The 15,083-nt window shown below is 40.1% G+C and overlaps 1 protein-coding gene across 1 annotated transcript; it reads right to left on the bottom strand.

The window, feature by feature from the left end:
• Positions 1-6,333: 6,333 nt before the first annotated feature.
• KCNJ8 (potassium inwardly rectifying channel subfamily J member 8) lies at positions 6,334-13,672 on the bottom strand. Its single transcript, XM_080812326.1, has 4 exons — positions 13,569-13,672; positions 13,269-13,407; positions 11,981-12,427; positions 6,334-8,001 (listed from the first exon to the last, which is right to left on the bottom strand). The coding sequence occupies exons 3-4, from the start codon at positions 12,352-12,354 to the stop codon at positions 7,101-7,103; spliced, it is 1,275 nt and encodes a 424-aa protein (XP_080668452.1). The 5' UTR covers positions 12,355-12,427; positions 13,269-13,407; positions 13,569-13,672; the 3' UTR covers positions 6,334-7,100.
• Positions 13,673-15,083: the final 1,411 nt, after the last annotated feature.

Genomic DNA, 15,083 nt, shown 5'->3' with positions numbered 1-15,083 from the left:
TTTTCATTTCTCTCAAGAAACTTTGGTTGTTTAGGAAAGTGTTGTTTAATTTCCATGTGCATATGAATTTTCCAGTGCTCCTCTTATTTCTGTTTTCATGTCATTGTGATCAGAAAAGATAGTTGGTATGATTTCAGTCTTCTTAAATTTGCTAAGACTTGTTTTGTGGCCTAATTATACAGCCTATCCTAGAATATGTTTAATGTACACTTTAGAAGAATATGTATTCTGTTGTGGTTGGATTGAATGTTCTGTATATGTCTTCGGTCTGTGATGTTCAAATCTGCTCTTTCCTTATTAGTTCTTTTCCTGGAATGTCTATCCATTGTTAAGAGTGGTATTAAGTTTCCCAACTATTGGGGTGCCTGGGTAGTTCAGTCAGTTAAGTGTCTGACTCTTGATTTCAGCTCAGGTCATGATCTCAGGGTCATGGGATTAAGCGCCACATAGGACTCTGTGCTGAGCATGGAGCCTGCTGGGGATTTTCTCTTGTCTTTTCCCTCTCTGCCCCTCCCCCACCACCTCTATCTCTCTCTCTCTCTTTCTCTAAAATAAATTTTTAAAAAGAGTTTTCAACTATTATTGTATTACTATTTATTTCTCCTTTTAGTTGTTATTGTTTTATAAATTTTGTATTTATGTTATATTATATATCATAAACTTATATAACCAATGTTGGGCACATAAATATTTAAAATTGTTATATCTTCTTGATGTTTTGACCCCTTTGTCATTATATAATGACCATTTTTTTCTCCAACACTTGCTTTTATCTTTCTCAGGTTAACAATTCTGGTGGTATAAAATGGTATTGGATTGTGATTATCATTTGCATTTTTTGGTTACTAGTGAAATTGAGCATCTTTTGATATATATGTTGGCATTTCGGATTATCTTCTTTGTGATAGGCTTTTTCATGTTGTTTTCCATTTATTTCTATTTGGCTGTTTGTATTTTTCTTATTGATTTGTAAGAGTTCTATATAAATTATAGATATGAGATTTTGGTAGCATATGAGGATGGCAGGTACCTTTTGCCATCCTGTGAGTTGCAAGGCCATTTGATATAATTTAGCATTGTATTATTTAGGGTAAAGGCTAAGCGTGATTGAGGAAATAAAACATACAAACAAACAAATTTTAAAAAACTAAAAAGAAAAAACCCCCACTAAACTAAAATATATATTTCCTTTTTTCTCATGTAACTAACTGTCTAGAGGTAGATAGTCCTGGCTAGTGTGACTCTATTCCACAAAGTCATTTTGTGTCACAAGTTTTTTTCCATCTTTTTGCTCCTTGGGTTTTGTCATCATTAGCCTGGTAAGAGCTGATCTCTACTACATATGTGTCTGGCTTATGGGAAGGAAACAGAAGGTGGAGAAATATAAGCTCAGGATTTTAAATATCAAGAATGGCAAGAGGTTCATTTGACTTCTGTCCATGGGCTGTTGACTCCAGATTAAGCCCGTGGCCACAACTAACTGCAACAGAGTCCGGGGAAGGTAGTATCACTAGCTGAACCACTCCGTTGCTGTGAAAGAGAGGAAGACTAGATTTGGGGGAAGGTAGTTATCAAGCTGCTGTTTCCATTTATTTTAGGCAAGCACTATGGTAAGTAGTTTGGGAACAGACTTTTATTCTAACGAGGAGAGGTGAATGTGATATCAAAACATTATATAATACCAGTTATTATGAAATAATGAATACACAGAGATACACATGATGGAAAGGAAGAAGTAAGTTAGGTGGCAGATTTGAAAAGGCTTTGTAAAAGCTATCGTTTTGTTAGATAGAGAAAGCACAAATTTCAACCTCAGAGACTTGCAGACTTGTGTGAGAATGAATGTACCATTCATTGAACTTGAACAATTGAACATTGAACAATTCAATGAACTTGAAGCAGTCTAAGGTGTTGAGGACCTTGAATTGAACTTGAACAATTGAACATTGAACAATTCAATGAACTTGAAGCAGTCTAAGGTGTTGAGGAGGGAGGCAGGATTGAGGAGGGAGGCCGGGAGATGAGGCTAGAAACATGTGTTAGAATCAGACCACAAGAGCCTTGACTATCATGCTTAAAGAATGTGGGCTTTTTTTTTCAATAGTCAATGATAAATGATTGAAGTCTTTTTTCGCCAAGAAGTCTATAATTTTAACATCACTTTTACAGATAACTATTTTATGCTCCACTTTTTCAGTATTTATTCAATACAAACCAAAGGAATCCAATAGTAAGTAGAGATCCAGCCTTAATGTTTTTGTTTTCTCAAGTGATTAAAATAAACACTGTGCAAAGTAACAGTTTCACTTATACTACCCTAGAGAGTATTAGAGTCGGGGGAAGGGTGTCATGCAGTACTGCCAAGAAAATCTTCATGAGAACTAGGACAACAATCAAAAGAGTACTAATGAAGATGTGAATGATCTGGCATGAAACTGGGCTCTGATGTGATATTTTGATCTGAAGTTAAAGGCTGATTAAGATTTTCATGAACTTAAACTTGAATCTGTGCAGCAAGTTATCAAGGGGTGTAATTAGAGTCACTTCCTTCCTAGGTCTGTGGGGAAATTCCCATTACCATTGATGAGAATTGTGCATAAAGATCATGGGAAGAGCATGGCCCTTGGGTTTCCTCTTAAACAGCCTGTAGGATTTGTTATGGTTATTTTAATGCACTGGTCCTTAGAGACACTAATTTCAGTTCTGCCTCTACCTTCGACATGCTGAAAATGACAAAAGTTGGGAGTGGGAACCCTAAGAGATATAGATATCTCTTCATCCTTTCTTCTTCATCTATAATTAATTTATTTTCAAAGAGAATACTTCTTGCTCCCTACATGCCAAGTTATTAAACAACAACAACAAAAATGATTCCTATCGATGGAGGGGAAAGAACATTCCCCCATGCTGACTACGTGGTTAACTTCTCTGGGAGTTAGACTTTGGGAACTGAGGTCATTTCTTTAAGTCACTGCTGGTTCTGAGACACTTGTGTGCCAAAACACTTGGCCAGGAGATTTAGAAATGTCTGTGGTCTGGGAAACAGGATTTTTACTCAGAAAAAGTCCTGAGCCAAGTGACAAATGATGAGAAATTATAGAAGAATAATGTGATTTGGGGCTAAGGTAAAGCAGGAAAAAGTCACTTCTAAGTATGAACAGTGTTCTATTTTCTCATCTCACTCTCAGCAAAGCTATCTGGGTAACAGATCTGGTTCTTCTGTGGTCTTTCCTTGCCTGCTCAGTAACTAGGAGTAGGACTTGATTTTGATTTTGAGATGTAAGTGTCTCTACTGTAATTCTGGTACCTAAGCCAGTGTTTCTCTCCTCATACTTTCCATCTCAGATTTCTTAAGAGCAGAATGAGCATCTACCCTACCTATAAATCTGGTCCTTCTTAAAGAAAAAAGAAAAGAAAAGAAAAAAGAAAGAAACACATCTAGCTATTTTTGCCAGGTGGTAATTATCAGACATTCACTATGTGTTACTGGATGACTATATAAATGATAGACTTGTAAAACCAGAAATATCTTCTGTATGTAAAATGTTTCCTTTATACACATTATAGTATTTTACACATTACACTATTTGATAACAAGCAAGTGGTAGGTTTCAAAGATTCAGGAAAAGTAGCTGGGAGTGGGCAGGTGTAAGGTCTCTGCTGCAGATGTGAGAGATCAGATTTACATTGCAAAGATCTTTTGTCTCTGTCCTAGAGAACAAATGTAATGCACTGAATTAGTCATTTATTAAGAATGCAATTAATTTCAAGGCAGTTCTTCATTTCAAGCTTTTGTTCTGGGCAAATGAATTAAAGTCTTTTAAGCCCTTTATAGGTGTTAACTCACTTTACTCCTTGTAACAACTTACGAGGTAAGTACTATAATCATTCTGATCTTAGGCATGGGGAAAATGAAGCAAAAGAAATTAATTAATTTGTCAAGACCTCACAGATGCTAGGTGTTGGAGTTTAAACCTAGAGAGTCTGGCTGCAGAGTCTTCTCCTTAATCATAATACCATATTGTCTCATGCGATGGCACTCTAGTTGTTAAATAATGATAGGAGAGGCCCAGGAGGCTTTATGGGGAAAACGGTCCAGGTAGAAGCAAACCCATGATATGAAGGTATGTATGGTTCCTTTTCACGGAGCAGCAAGGCCCCTGTGGTATAAAGTGGAGATGGTGGAGGGCAGGAGTGGTAGTAATGACATGTAGTGGCTCATGGGCCTTGGAAAAGATTTCAGTTCTCATTTTTAAAAAAACAGAAAGCCATAGGAGGGTGTTAAGCAGAGGTGTGGTGTAGTAGTATTTAAAAGAATATCGTCATGGCCCCTGGGTGGCTCAGTCAACTGAGCATCTGCCTTCGGCTCAGATCATGATCCTGAGGTCCTGGGAGGGAGCCCGGCATCTAGTTCCCTGATCAGTGGAGAGCCTGCTTCTCCCTCTCTCTGCCTACTGCTTACCCTGCTTGTGTTCTCTTTCTCAAATAAAGAAACAGCATCTTAAAAAAAAAAAAGAAGAAGAAGAATATTGTGACTATGGAATTAGACTAGGGTGGAAGCAGAGACTGTAAATATTTACTATAAAATAATAATTAAATGCATTACATAAGCCAAAATTACCCGCACTACACATACACACACATGCACAGAGCCGTCTTGTTTTTTAAAACTAAACTAAATAGTTCCTGAAACTTTTTAGCCAGCTAAATATATTTTAGCAAAGCCAGGTTCTCAAATCATTGTAATACTCTAAAACATTTGTGTATTTTTAGGAACTAGGGATGGGATCCTCTCTTTGATGTGGCTGTCCCCAGCTAAATGATGTCCCTGCCCGAACCATGACTTGACATAGGAGTCCCCATCAAACTCTTGGCTCAGCTTCCCCATTGAATTGAGGGTCATTAGGTTTCTGGCACCTGGCATTCGGTTGCTGCTGGAAGCGGGTGGGGGCCTTGCTCGTGCTTCCTAGCTAGATTCGCCCCTGGGTGCTAGGGCATTCTGTACCACTTGGACTCAGAAATCCTGTATTTCAGTCCCACTGACTATGCCCCAACATTCCCCGCCCCGCAGCCTGCGTCCCCTCCACTAACACTGGCGTGGGGGTGGGATTTCTGCATATTCTTACTGTTGCCGTGACAGCTGCCTTCTTGCTCTGCTCCGCTGCCCTGGAGTGGGAGTGGGGGAGCTGCATCAGTGCCAGGACTGCTAGGAAGTCTGACGTCCATCTCTGAAGCCTCTGTTGGGCTAAGTCTTATCGAGACAGATTTTTTTCCTTTGGCATCTTATTAAAAAACATTTTACTATTCTGACAATTGGTATAGCTGCATCCATATATACTGCGTAATGAGTACCCAGCTTGGACTCTAGAAGGAGTGGTAGAGGCAGAGAGAGCTGGTCATATTCTGGATATATTTTGATGCCAGACCTAATAGACTGTGCTAATGGATGGCATGTGAGGTATAAAAAAGAGAGGTGTCAAGTACAACTCCCAGGTTTGGGCCTGGTTGGAAGAAATGCTGGGGGTAGGGGGTAAGTTTTGTTAGTGGAAATGGAGCATTTGGTTTTAGGCACGTTTTAAATGCATATTGGGTATCCAGGAGGAGCCTCAAGTACCTGCTTGTTCCATGAGTCGGGTTCAAAAAGTGGGTAGAATTGTTCAGAAATTATTAACTCAGTAACCCGAGAAACAATTTCCATTCATCTGGTTAGAATCGTGAGTCATTTGTTTAAGATAAGATTTGAATATATTAATGATTACCCGCCTATTTCAAATGCTCATAAATGAAGTAAAATGAATACAAACCCCAAGACTGGTGTAAAAGGCTATATAAGGGTTGAGCTTTCTGCTATTCAGCTATGTGAGATAGAAGCAGAAACCCCCAGTCTCTCAACTTAGTGCTTCCCTGGGTGCCCTTGCCCCTTCCCTGAAGAAACAAGAGCTCAGGATGATTAGATCAAGTTCTGAGAGAAAATCTCACTTTAACAAGTGAGATAACCCTAAACCAACATATGCCAGGCCTGAATTTAGGAAGAGAGCAGAGTTTTAAGAAGGGAGGTTGGAGATTCAAAGAAAAAAATATAAGATTTCCACGATACATCAGGCTCAGATAGAAGAGCTAAGAAAACATTTCAAATCTTGGAAGGGAGTAAAATCAAAATGAGACCAAAAAAACGTAGTTCTCTTGGATTAACCAATTTCAAAGACAGGAAGATCTGAGAGGTGTTATTACTATATAATATCTCTTTCACATGCCTCTAAAAATGTTTTTTTTTCCCCCCTTGAGCTTTGACTACTGATAATTTTGTGAAAGAGAAATCACAAAACTACAGTGAATACAAAGAAAATATTTTAATAAAATATTCAATACAGTATTTCCCTGTGAGGACTTTTAAGAAGTGAGAAGCCAAAAGAAATAACTGTCACTTTTGGGGATCCAGTCCTAAGTGAGACGGGAATGTTCTTAGCTTTTCTCCAAAGCGCTTTGCCCAGTTCCACCAACAGGCTGCCTCGAGGACGAGGAAACCTGCAAAGGTCACTGTGAAGAAGTGACTGCAATCTGTTTAGAAGCACCTAGAGAGAAGCAGTTTTTGCCTCAGGCTTCTTACCAGGCACAGAATCTGGAAAAAGGAGAAGGCAACATACTGGTTGATATACAAGAGGTGTTAACAGCACCCTTTTGGGGTTCCTCTCCCCACCCTACTTGCATTCAGAGTGACCAATGGAAACAGAGAGATCTGTGGTTTCAAGTACAATGCATTTCAAACAGAATCATTCCTTGGCCAACTTTGGTACTCAAGGTCTATTAGTACTAACGGAATTTTTGGGTTTCGAATTGAGAGAAAGGAGAGCATACTATTTCCTCTACATAACAGAAGCATGTCACTGCAGATGCCGCATGTGTGAGACGAGTGTCAGCCATGAATCCTCCACCTCCTGTTACTGGTTAGTGACACAGAAAGTGCTGTTGCTTGAATATGAGTATCATTTGGTGCATAAGATATAGAACAAATTGCTGGTTTCCAGCTCTGGTGCAGTCCGACTGTGCTTTGCCCAAACCACCAACACGTGATAACAGATTTTCTTGAGGTTGGCTTGCCGTCATGATTCCGATGTGTTCTGATTTCCTTCTGGAGTCATAAATTGCACCTTGGGCACCATGAGCGATGAGTTGTTCCTTCGGATGGAGTTGTTTCTCCTCATGGAATTGTTTCTCCTCATGGAATTGCGCTTCCTCAGAGAATTTTGATGGGATAGTTCACTCTTCTGGAGGGTCTGAATCAGGATGGAAGGCTTCTCATCCAGCTCTCGGGCACTGCACCTGGGAGCAGCTACTTTAACAGTGTTGCCGAATTTGGAGTAATCCACAGAATACACTCCTTCCTCCTCAGTTACAATAGACACAAAGCGATGGCCCCACTGGATCTCCTCCGCGATATAGGAGGTTCTTGCTTGTGTGGTAATGCCGGTAGTTTCAACCACTCCTTCCAGAATCACTATGACCTCTAGGTCTTGGTTGGCGAGGTCAGTTGCTGAGATATCATACAAGGGGCTGCGCTTGTCAATCACATGACAGATGATCAAAGGGGCCACCAGAAAAATGTTATTACTCTCAATTGGGTTATCAACGGGAATGTCCAGCTGGTGAATAGGCACCACCTCCCCTTCGGGTGTGGTTGTCTTCTTGACCACCTGGATGCGCACCGAGGCACTGATGATCATGCTCTTCCTTAGGTCGCCCACTCGGAACATGAAGCACAGCTTGCCATTTCGGACAGCAATCACAGCGTGGCGGCTGAAAATCAAGGTTTCCGCCCTCCTGTGAGCCTGAGCTGTTTTCATGAAAATGCAGCCCAACATGACCGCATTGATTATCAAACCCACGATGTTCTGGAGAATCAAAACTGTGATGGCCAGAGGACATTCCTCCGTCATCATTCTCCCTCCAAATCCAATGGTCACTTGAACTTCAATGGAGAAGAGAAAAGCAGAGGTGAAAGATCTGTAAGGAATGATATAGCAGAAAACGGTGCCATCAGATCATATTTTACATAACGAAATAACATGCCAAGCTGAATTTTCCGTTTTCTTCCTCCAAAGGCTATTAAACGCTTTTGGAAAGACTTGGCAACCTAACTTGTCAAATGCCTGATTCTGAACACAAGCACTTTCTCTCTCTTCCTCTCTCTCATCGGAATGCGTCTACTTCCAGACTTCTGGAATTCAGTCTATTGTCTTCTACATCATGTAATGATGGGCCTAGGTATACGAAAGCATTACAATAATAAATTAAAATAATAAATACATACTTGTATTTAAGGACCTATTTTACTTTGTGAAATACTTTCGCAATGGCATAGTTTACTTGGAAAAACTTCTTCAGATAGATGTTTGTTATTTATTGCATATTTGAGTTTAAGTGACTGGAGTCATCTGGGAAGGTCCTGAGTAATAAGTGTACTTTTTATTATTTATAACCCTTAAAATCATATTCATTGGCTAACACTTATCGTGTACCTTACGCAGAGAAAGCACAGGGCTAAAAGGTGGTACAAAACACATCATTCAAAAGTACTAGTATTTTTAGTAAAAAAAAATATTTTAATGTTTTGTCATTTGGAAAGAAAACTTTTATTGATTGTCTCATTTCGTTCTCTAATTTTACAGAATACTGAGGCTATTAAAGGAAAAATTTGAGGCAGAGATTAGTAAGTAACTGTGTCAAGATCACATAATTAAGGAGAACCGGAAAGCTCTCAATTCTGGCTTGGTGCTCTGAAAGAGGCAAAGGCAGAGTGAACACATGTCAGTATTTTCTTGGGAAGATTTTTCATATTGTACATCTCTTCCACATATCTCAATGTAAACACTGATTTGGTAGGTCCAAAGTCGACCTGGGTAAGACTTTTGAAAAGCTCTCAGGTAAGTGCTTAAGATGCACCACATTTGGTTATTCTTAAGATTAATTTATTCACTTAACTACCTATCCTATATGGCTGTGACTTCTTAACAAAAACAGGTTAGTCCTGTGTTTGCCCCAGATGCCAATTTCAAACTTCTCTAATTTTATAGATGCCGCATGTGTGAGACGAGTAGGCTATCATTATTTATCCATTAATGCCCTGCACAACGAGTGAGCAAAATGCTGAAACATTTGAATACCAAGTACACACACTGCACTTTTGTGCAACACCATGGGGGGTAAGCATAAATGATTCTCTTGATTAACTTTTAAGGGGAGTGTAACAATTGCCTTTTAACCCCTTTTGTGGCTAAAAAGATTCATGGAAAACCACAATGATTGCTTTTTGCATTAGCTACACAGATGTGTTAAATGATCCAAAAACTTGGGGAAGAATAAGAATGGACCCCAGAGGAGGGGCTCGGATCCAATGCTGATTTCAATAATGTCTATATACTTCAGGTAACAGCCTAGAGATAAATATTCCCAGACATTTCGTTTTAATGGATTGAGGGACTATTCAAGTGCTTTATTTTACATATTGTTTATGTTACATATTTTACATATTGTTTATTTTACAAATGAATTTAATTCTAAACATTCTATGGTAGCAAGACACAGTCTTTCGTGAACGCCTGTCATGCCCTCAAAAGATCAAAGTTTTCTGTTGCTCATTTGTTCTGCTACAGAGGGAGTTAGGCTGAATAAGAAAAAAAGATACGTTGGTTTATTTTCTGACTCATGTTGGAAAAGTCATCCACATGAAAGGGAAAGTGAGCCATCCTAAAATGAGAATGGTAAAATGTTATTTGGACATCCCGGTGAGTAACTGTCACAATAAGGTGTGTCTAATTTCGATAAAATGGTGGGACAGTGAACTTCTGAAAGAAAATACAAAGAATATGAAACATTATTAGGCATCTTTTAAATCCCCTTTGGGAGAGAATGGAGATTTTTATTTCTATATTTTTGGTGAAAAAATTTTATCATGTACGGTTTGTTATGATTAAGCTGCACATTGAGCTTAAAGCACAAAAAATATCATAACATTAAAACAAAATTAGTAAGATTTTAATCTTAAAAGATGTCAAGTAATTTTTTTTAGGTAAGAGGTGTAATTAAAAATGTGAAAATTGTCAGGCTAATAAGATCAACTTTGTCTCCTTGTATTTGCGACACCATTTCTCACAGTAAACTGAATGTTCCCACCAGCAGGAATGCATCAGGGGGATGGACGTGCCTCCATACACATCTTGGTGAAAAAAGAAGAGCTAGTAGTAAAACAGCTTTTAACAACCAGTACACTCCATAAGTTCTTCCAAAAAATCATGGAAAGGATGCCACTTTTGATGATACATCTTTAATAAACTGCTTTATGACTCCTCTTTCACAGGAAAAGCCAACATACTTGTCTTGTAATTAAAATCTGTCATTTATTTTCAAGGCTTATCATTTTTGTTTCTTTTATTTCATTTTATGACTGTCTACCGTATGTTTATTAAACATTTATCTTGATATGAAAGTGATTCACCAATATTAGTGCCCATAAATTTCTTAAAGAGGAATATTATAGATAACGATATGTAGCCTACAAATGTCTGTTAAACACAGTGTCTTAATGGTTTCCATTGTATCTGGTATGCTGATGACCACCACCATTTTTCATCTATATTTTCTTGGAGACAAATTTTGTGAAAAGTTAAGACAAGAAAATAATATCTACTTGATGATAAAGGCAAAGGATCCATTAAATATATTTTTCTTTCCTCAAAATCCGAGCTGAAATCTGTGACGTGTGATCTCGGCACACAAATGCTGCACCCCTCCCTGATATGTTGGCATTGCAGTTACTAAGGACAGACCAGTTCACAGTCTGGGTTTCTGCTTCTTGCAGTGGTATGCTAATTTCAGAAGATTTCGGGTTCAGGAAAGGTCTCATGCTTTACAGTTGCCTGGCAGAATAGTGCTTGTTCAACTTGCTTCGCTTTGTACACTATGTGAATCTGGAATAGTACTCGGAAAATATCCTGGCAAAGTTTCCAGTATTATTACCATTGTTTCACTTCAGAATGAATAGTTATGCAGTTGATATAAATGAGCTCTTTCTGTCTTCCAACAAAACAAATTAAAAGACAGATCACCCCAACTAAATGTTCTTAGGCCCTGTGAAAATGTGAGGGGAATGACTGAAATCAAATTCATTCTACTTACTTTTGGAACACAACATAAGAGAAAGAAGCAAACATTAGGCAGTCTGAGGACTGTCTTTTTCCTATTCTATTAAAACTTGTAAAGAAAACCACAACATTAAGTCACTTCTATATAATCTCCTCCATGAAAAACTTGGACCAATTTCCACTAAAAACTAATTTAAAAAAACAAAAAAAAAACAAAAAAAACCCTAATTTTTTCCTAGTTCTGCATCTTAGCATAACTTTTTAATTTTTAATCCAATGCAAGCAACCAAATATTTAAGATAATCTTGGTAAAGAAGGGCTTATATCTATTTATTTCATTTTTAATGGATTTTTAATCTAGGATACCTCTACACCAGTTTTTCCCATTTTCCTCACGATTTCTGAAAATGTCACGGGTAAGAGAAGTGAGGGAAAAATATTACTAAAATTTGCACAATATTTTTGTCGATCAGAGATAGTGACTTGTGGACACCAGAACTATGGACAGCAGCTTTTTCGCACTGAAAACTGAATGGGTGCTTTTTTTTGAGTAAAGCGCTCTGTGGAATCCTTTGAATCACAACCATTCTTTAAATTACTCATACAGTATTTTAAAAGTTAACCAGAGAGATTGAAACTCCACATTTCAGAGCTTCCTCCTCCATAAAGCTGCATTTAAAAAGATTCTTACTGTGTTAGATTAGGGTTTTTTTTCCTTTTTTTTTTTCCTTCTGAAGTAACAGCTTTATTTCGCTTTCAACAAAATGATAGGAGAGAAAGGGCAGTTTATTATTTCTTTCTGTCCTGTTTTCAGTCCCTGCTTCATCCCACTGCATTCTTACCTGACATTAGTCACACACACCGTGGACTCCAAACCACTTTTCTCCGTTCCACTTTTCTCCATGTAAGCGTAGATGTCCCCATGGGCGAAGGCCACCAGCCACCACATGATGGCGAAGAGCAGCCAGCTGCAGAGGAACGACATGGTGAAGATGACCAGCGTGTGGCGCCATTTCAGGTCCACCAAGGTAGTGAAGATGTCCTGCAGGAACCGTCCTTGCTCACGGATGTTCTTGTGCGCCAGGTTGCACGCCCCACTCTTGGCGATGAAGCGGGCTTTGGGGAGGCGGTCTCGCACGCGCGGCTTGCGCAGATTCTCCGCGGCGATGCGCGCCAGCACATACTCCTCGGGGATGATGCTCTTTCTGGCCAACATCGTCCCGTCACCATAGCCAACCTATTCACCTGTCTCGGACCTGCCTCTCCTTTCCTTCCCTCGGAAAGTCCTCCTGCAGAAGGGAAAAGATTTAAAACTTCCCCTCCCCCACTTCCTCACCTCTTCAGTTCTTGCACTCAAGGATATGGCTATACGTGCCAGGTGACATGCAAACTAAGGTATGACTTTACTACTCTAAACACGAATCTAGTTTATGCTTGAGTTCCGGGATCGCGGAGAAATTATTTGGTCTGAATCGGAACTGTTCCAATTTTCCTTATCGTTCTGAACACATATGGGCATAGCCTGAGTTAAACAAAACCAGGAGCCTTCCTGTAAACAGCAGGCTCAACACTACTACTGAGATTAACCGCGTCTGTAGATGAGTGCAAAAATACAAACACGCGGCGTCTATGTTGAAAATTAAAGCCAGCTGGGTATCACGAGACATTTATTATTTAGACGATATAGTAATATGAAAAGTAAAGAGAGTAAATTCTTCCTCCGTTATTTTTAGAAGTACGCAAAGAAAAGGCCGTGGCCTCTTGCGCAGTATAAATAACATGCTTAGTGAAATTTGACAAAATAATAATAATAATAAACGATGTGCTCCGTAACTTGAAAATGATGAAGTACCTTAAGTTTTAAAGAAGTATGACTTGCATTAAAAAAATTATGACTTCCCAGTGGAATTCATAATAGTATAAACTGAAAACTTTACAGTGGAAGGGATCAAACACAGACGCTGCAGGAAAAGCCCGGACAACAGCCTGCGAGCTGCAGATAGGGTTAAGAGTGTGCCCGGGAAAGTCCATTCAACACTGTAAACCTCTGCTGTGTTTGGCATTTTAAAGCATTTGCGGGGATGCGAACAGCCTCCCCCTCCCCTCCCCGGGAGGAGCGTTGAAACTTACAGACTCTGGGCAGCGGGCGCGGCGGCTGCACCTCCCCGCACACGCCGGCCGACCGCGGGCAGGTCCCTCGCTTTCCCATCCCGGCGCGCGGGCGCAGGGACCGCGGACGCCGGAGGGACAGATCCGGGGGCCGCGCGTCCTAGGGAGAAGAGTTAAAATAATAAAAGGTGCAATTGCATCCGAACGCGGGAGGGCTAGAGGAAGGGGGATGGGTGTGGATCTTCCCCTCCCCCTGCTCGGCTCTGCTCCCGGGGCTCTCGCTCGGGACGGAGGAGGGGCCGGGGGGAGAGGGGAGAGGACCTCCACAAATCAGCCTCCCAGTTCCGGCTTTGACGCGTGTGAGACCTCTGAGGCCGCTGAAGTCGGCGAGGTGGCGGCGGGAGGGGAGAGAGGAAGGCGCATCCCGTGGAGGTGGGGAGCCGGCCAGAGGGAGGGGCAAGGAGAGGGTGCTGAGGGCGGGACCTGTGGAACTAGCTGTTTCCCAGGAGCTGCGACCCCCAGCTGCCAGCGTGCTCGCTCGTCTTTAAAAGGCTCTCCGCTCAGGAGAGAGAACTTAGAGTCCAAGTTTACTGACGTAAAGAGAATTTATTTTTTATTTTGTAATCTGGGTAGATCACTGGGCTGCTTAAGATTGAATAAAACCAGATATAGGGATCAGAAAACAGTTTTCCAAGGTGTTCAAGCCGTGTGCGCACACTTATTTACATTAATTTTCCATCTAGTGGGTCTTATGCAGGTGGAAGATGTTTTGGAACCCACTCTAAGTAAAGTGTTTCTTCACCAGTCAAAGCTAATTCTCAGGGAATTAACCAAGGAAGCGCGCGCACACACACACCGGCATGCAACGACCACCCCAACCACCCCCGACCCCCGCCTCCGAAAAGAAAGAAGAGAGAAAGAAAAAAAAAAAAAAAAAGCCGAGGTTTCTTCCAATGAGAAAGTTTGCCCCAAAAGGGATCGCTGTCAACACTTTAGAACTCAAATGGTCATTCTTCTGTACTTGATTACTTTCTGAAATGTTGCAGTTTCCTGATCTTGTCTAGATGGTCTGAATGATAAAACAGAGCAATTGCGCACGAGAAAGGTTATATAGTAAATATCTTTCTATAGTTTTTTGAATAGGCTCCAGCAAAGACAAATGTGCTTTCTCCCACAGGTCAGTCCTCCTGATTTGGCACTTGTGTTAATGGAAACTTTAATTCTTGGAAATTTCACGTATTTTCCAGGACTCAGGGCAGAAAGCGTATGGAGCATAAACAGTGTGTTCATTTAATTACCAAAAGACCTAAAATTAGTCTTTAATAAAGGCAATGAAGAATTTTTTCCCATTGTGGATAGAGCTGCTTAACCCCTTTCAGCCCAGGTTGCTGTTAGTGGCAGCTCTCATCTCTAATGACATTAATTTTTACAGTAATTTATGTAGTAGATTTACTCTAAGTGTGTGGGGATCAATTTGTATAGTTAATCCCCTCATTGTTCTATTTCACAATTGAGTTTAGTGTACAATTTATTCCGTATTCTTTTAGCTTGGGGAAGATTCGTTGAACACCTTTTCACTCTTTTGTGAAGGGTTTTTTTTTTCCTTTTCTAGGTTTATATATATAAAATCATAGTTGCTGTTCTGAAAAGGCAGACAGTTGTAGTAGAAGAATCAACACTTTGATAATGAACTCCAATATAAGCAAGGATGTGATTAGAATGAGAAAGGGAACTACAAACAAAGTGCCTTAGGAATTCAAATGAGAGAGATTAAGACAAACACAATAAGGGAAGCTTCATGGATTAGTTGACATCTGATCCAGTCTTCCGACCAGA

The sequence above is a fragment of the Martes martes genome (genome assembly GCF_963455335.1).
Source record: "Martes martes genome assembly, chromosome: 8".
NCBI lineage: Eukaryota > Metazoa > Chordata > Mammalia > Carnivora > Mustelidae > Martes > Martes martes.
Note: the sequence above shows the minus strand (reverse complement) of the source record. Positions and strands in the feature narration are given on the sequence as shown.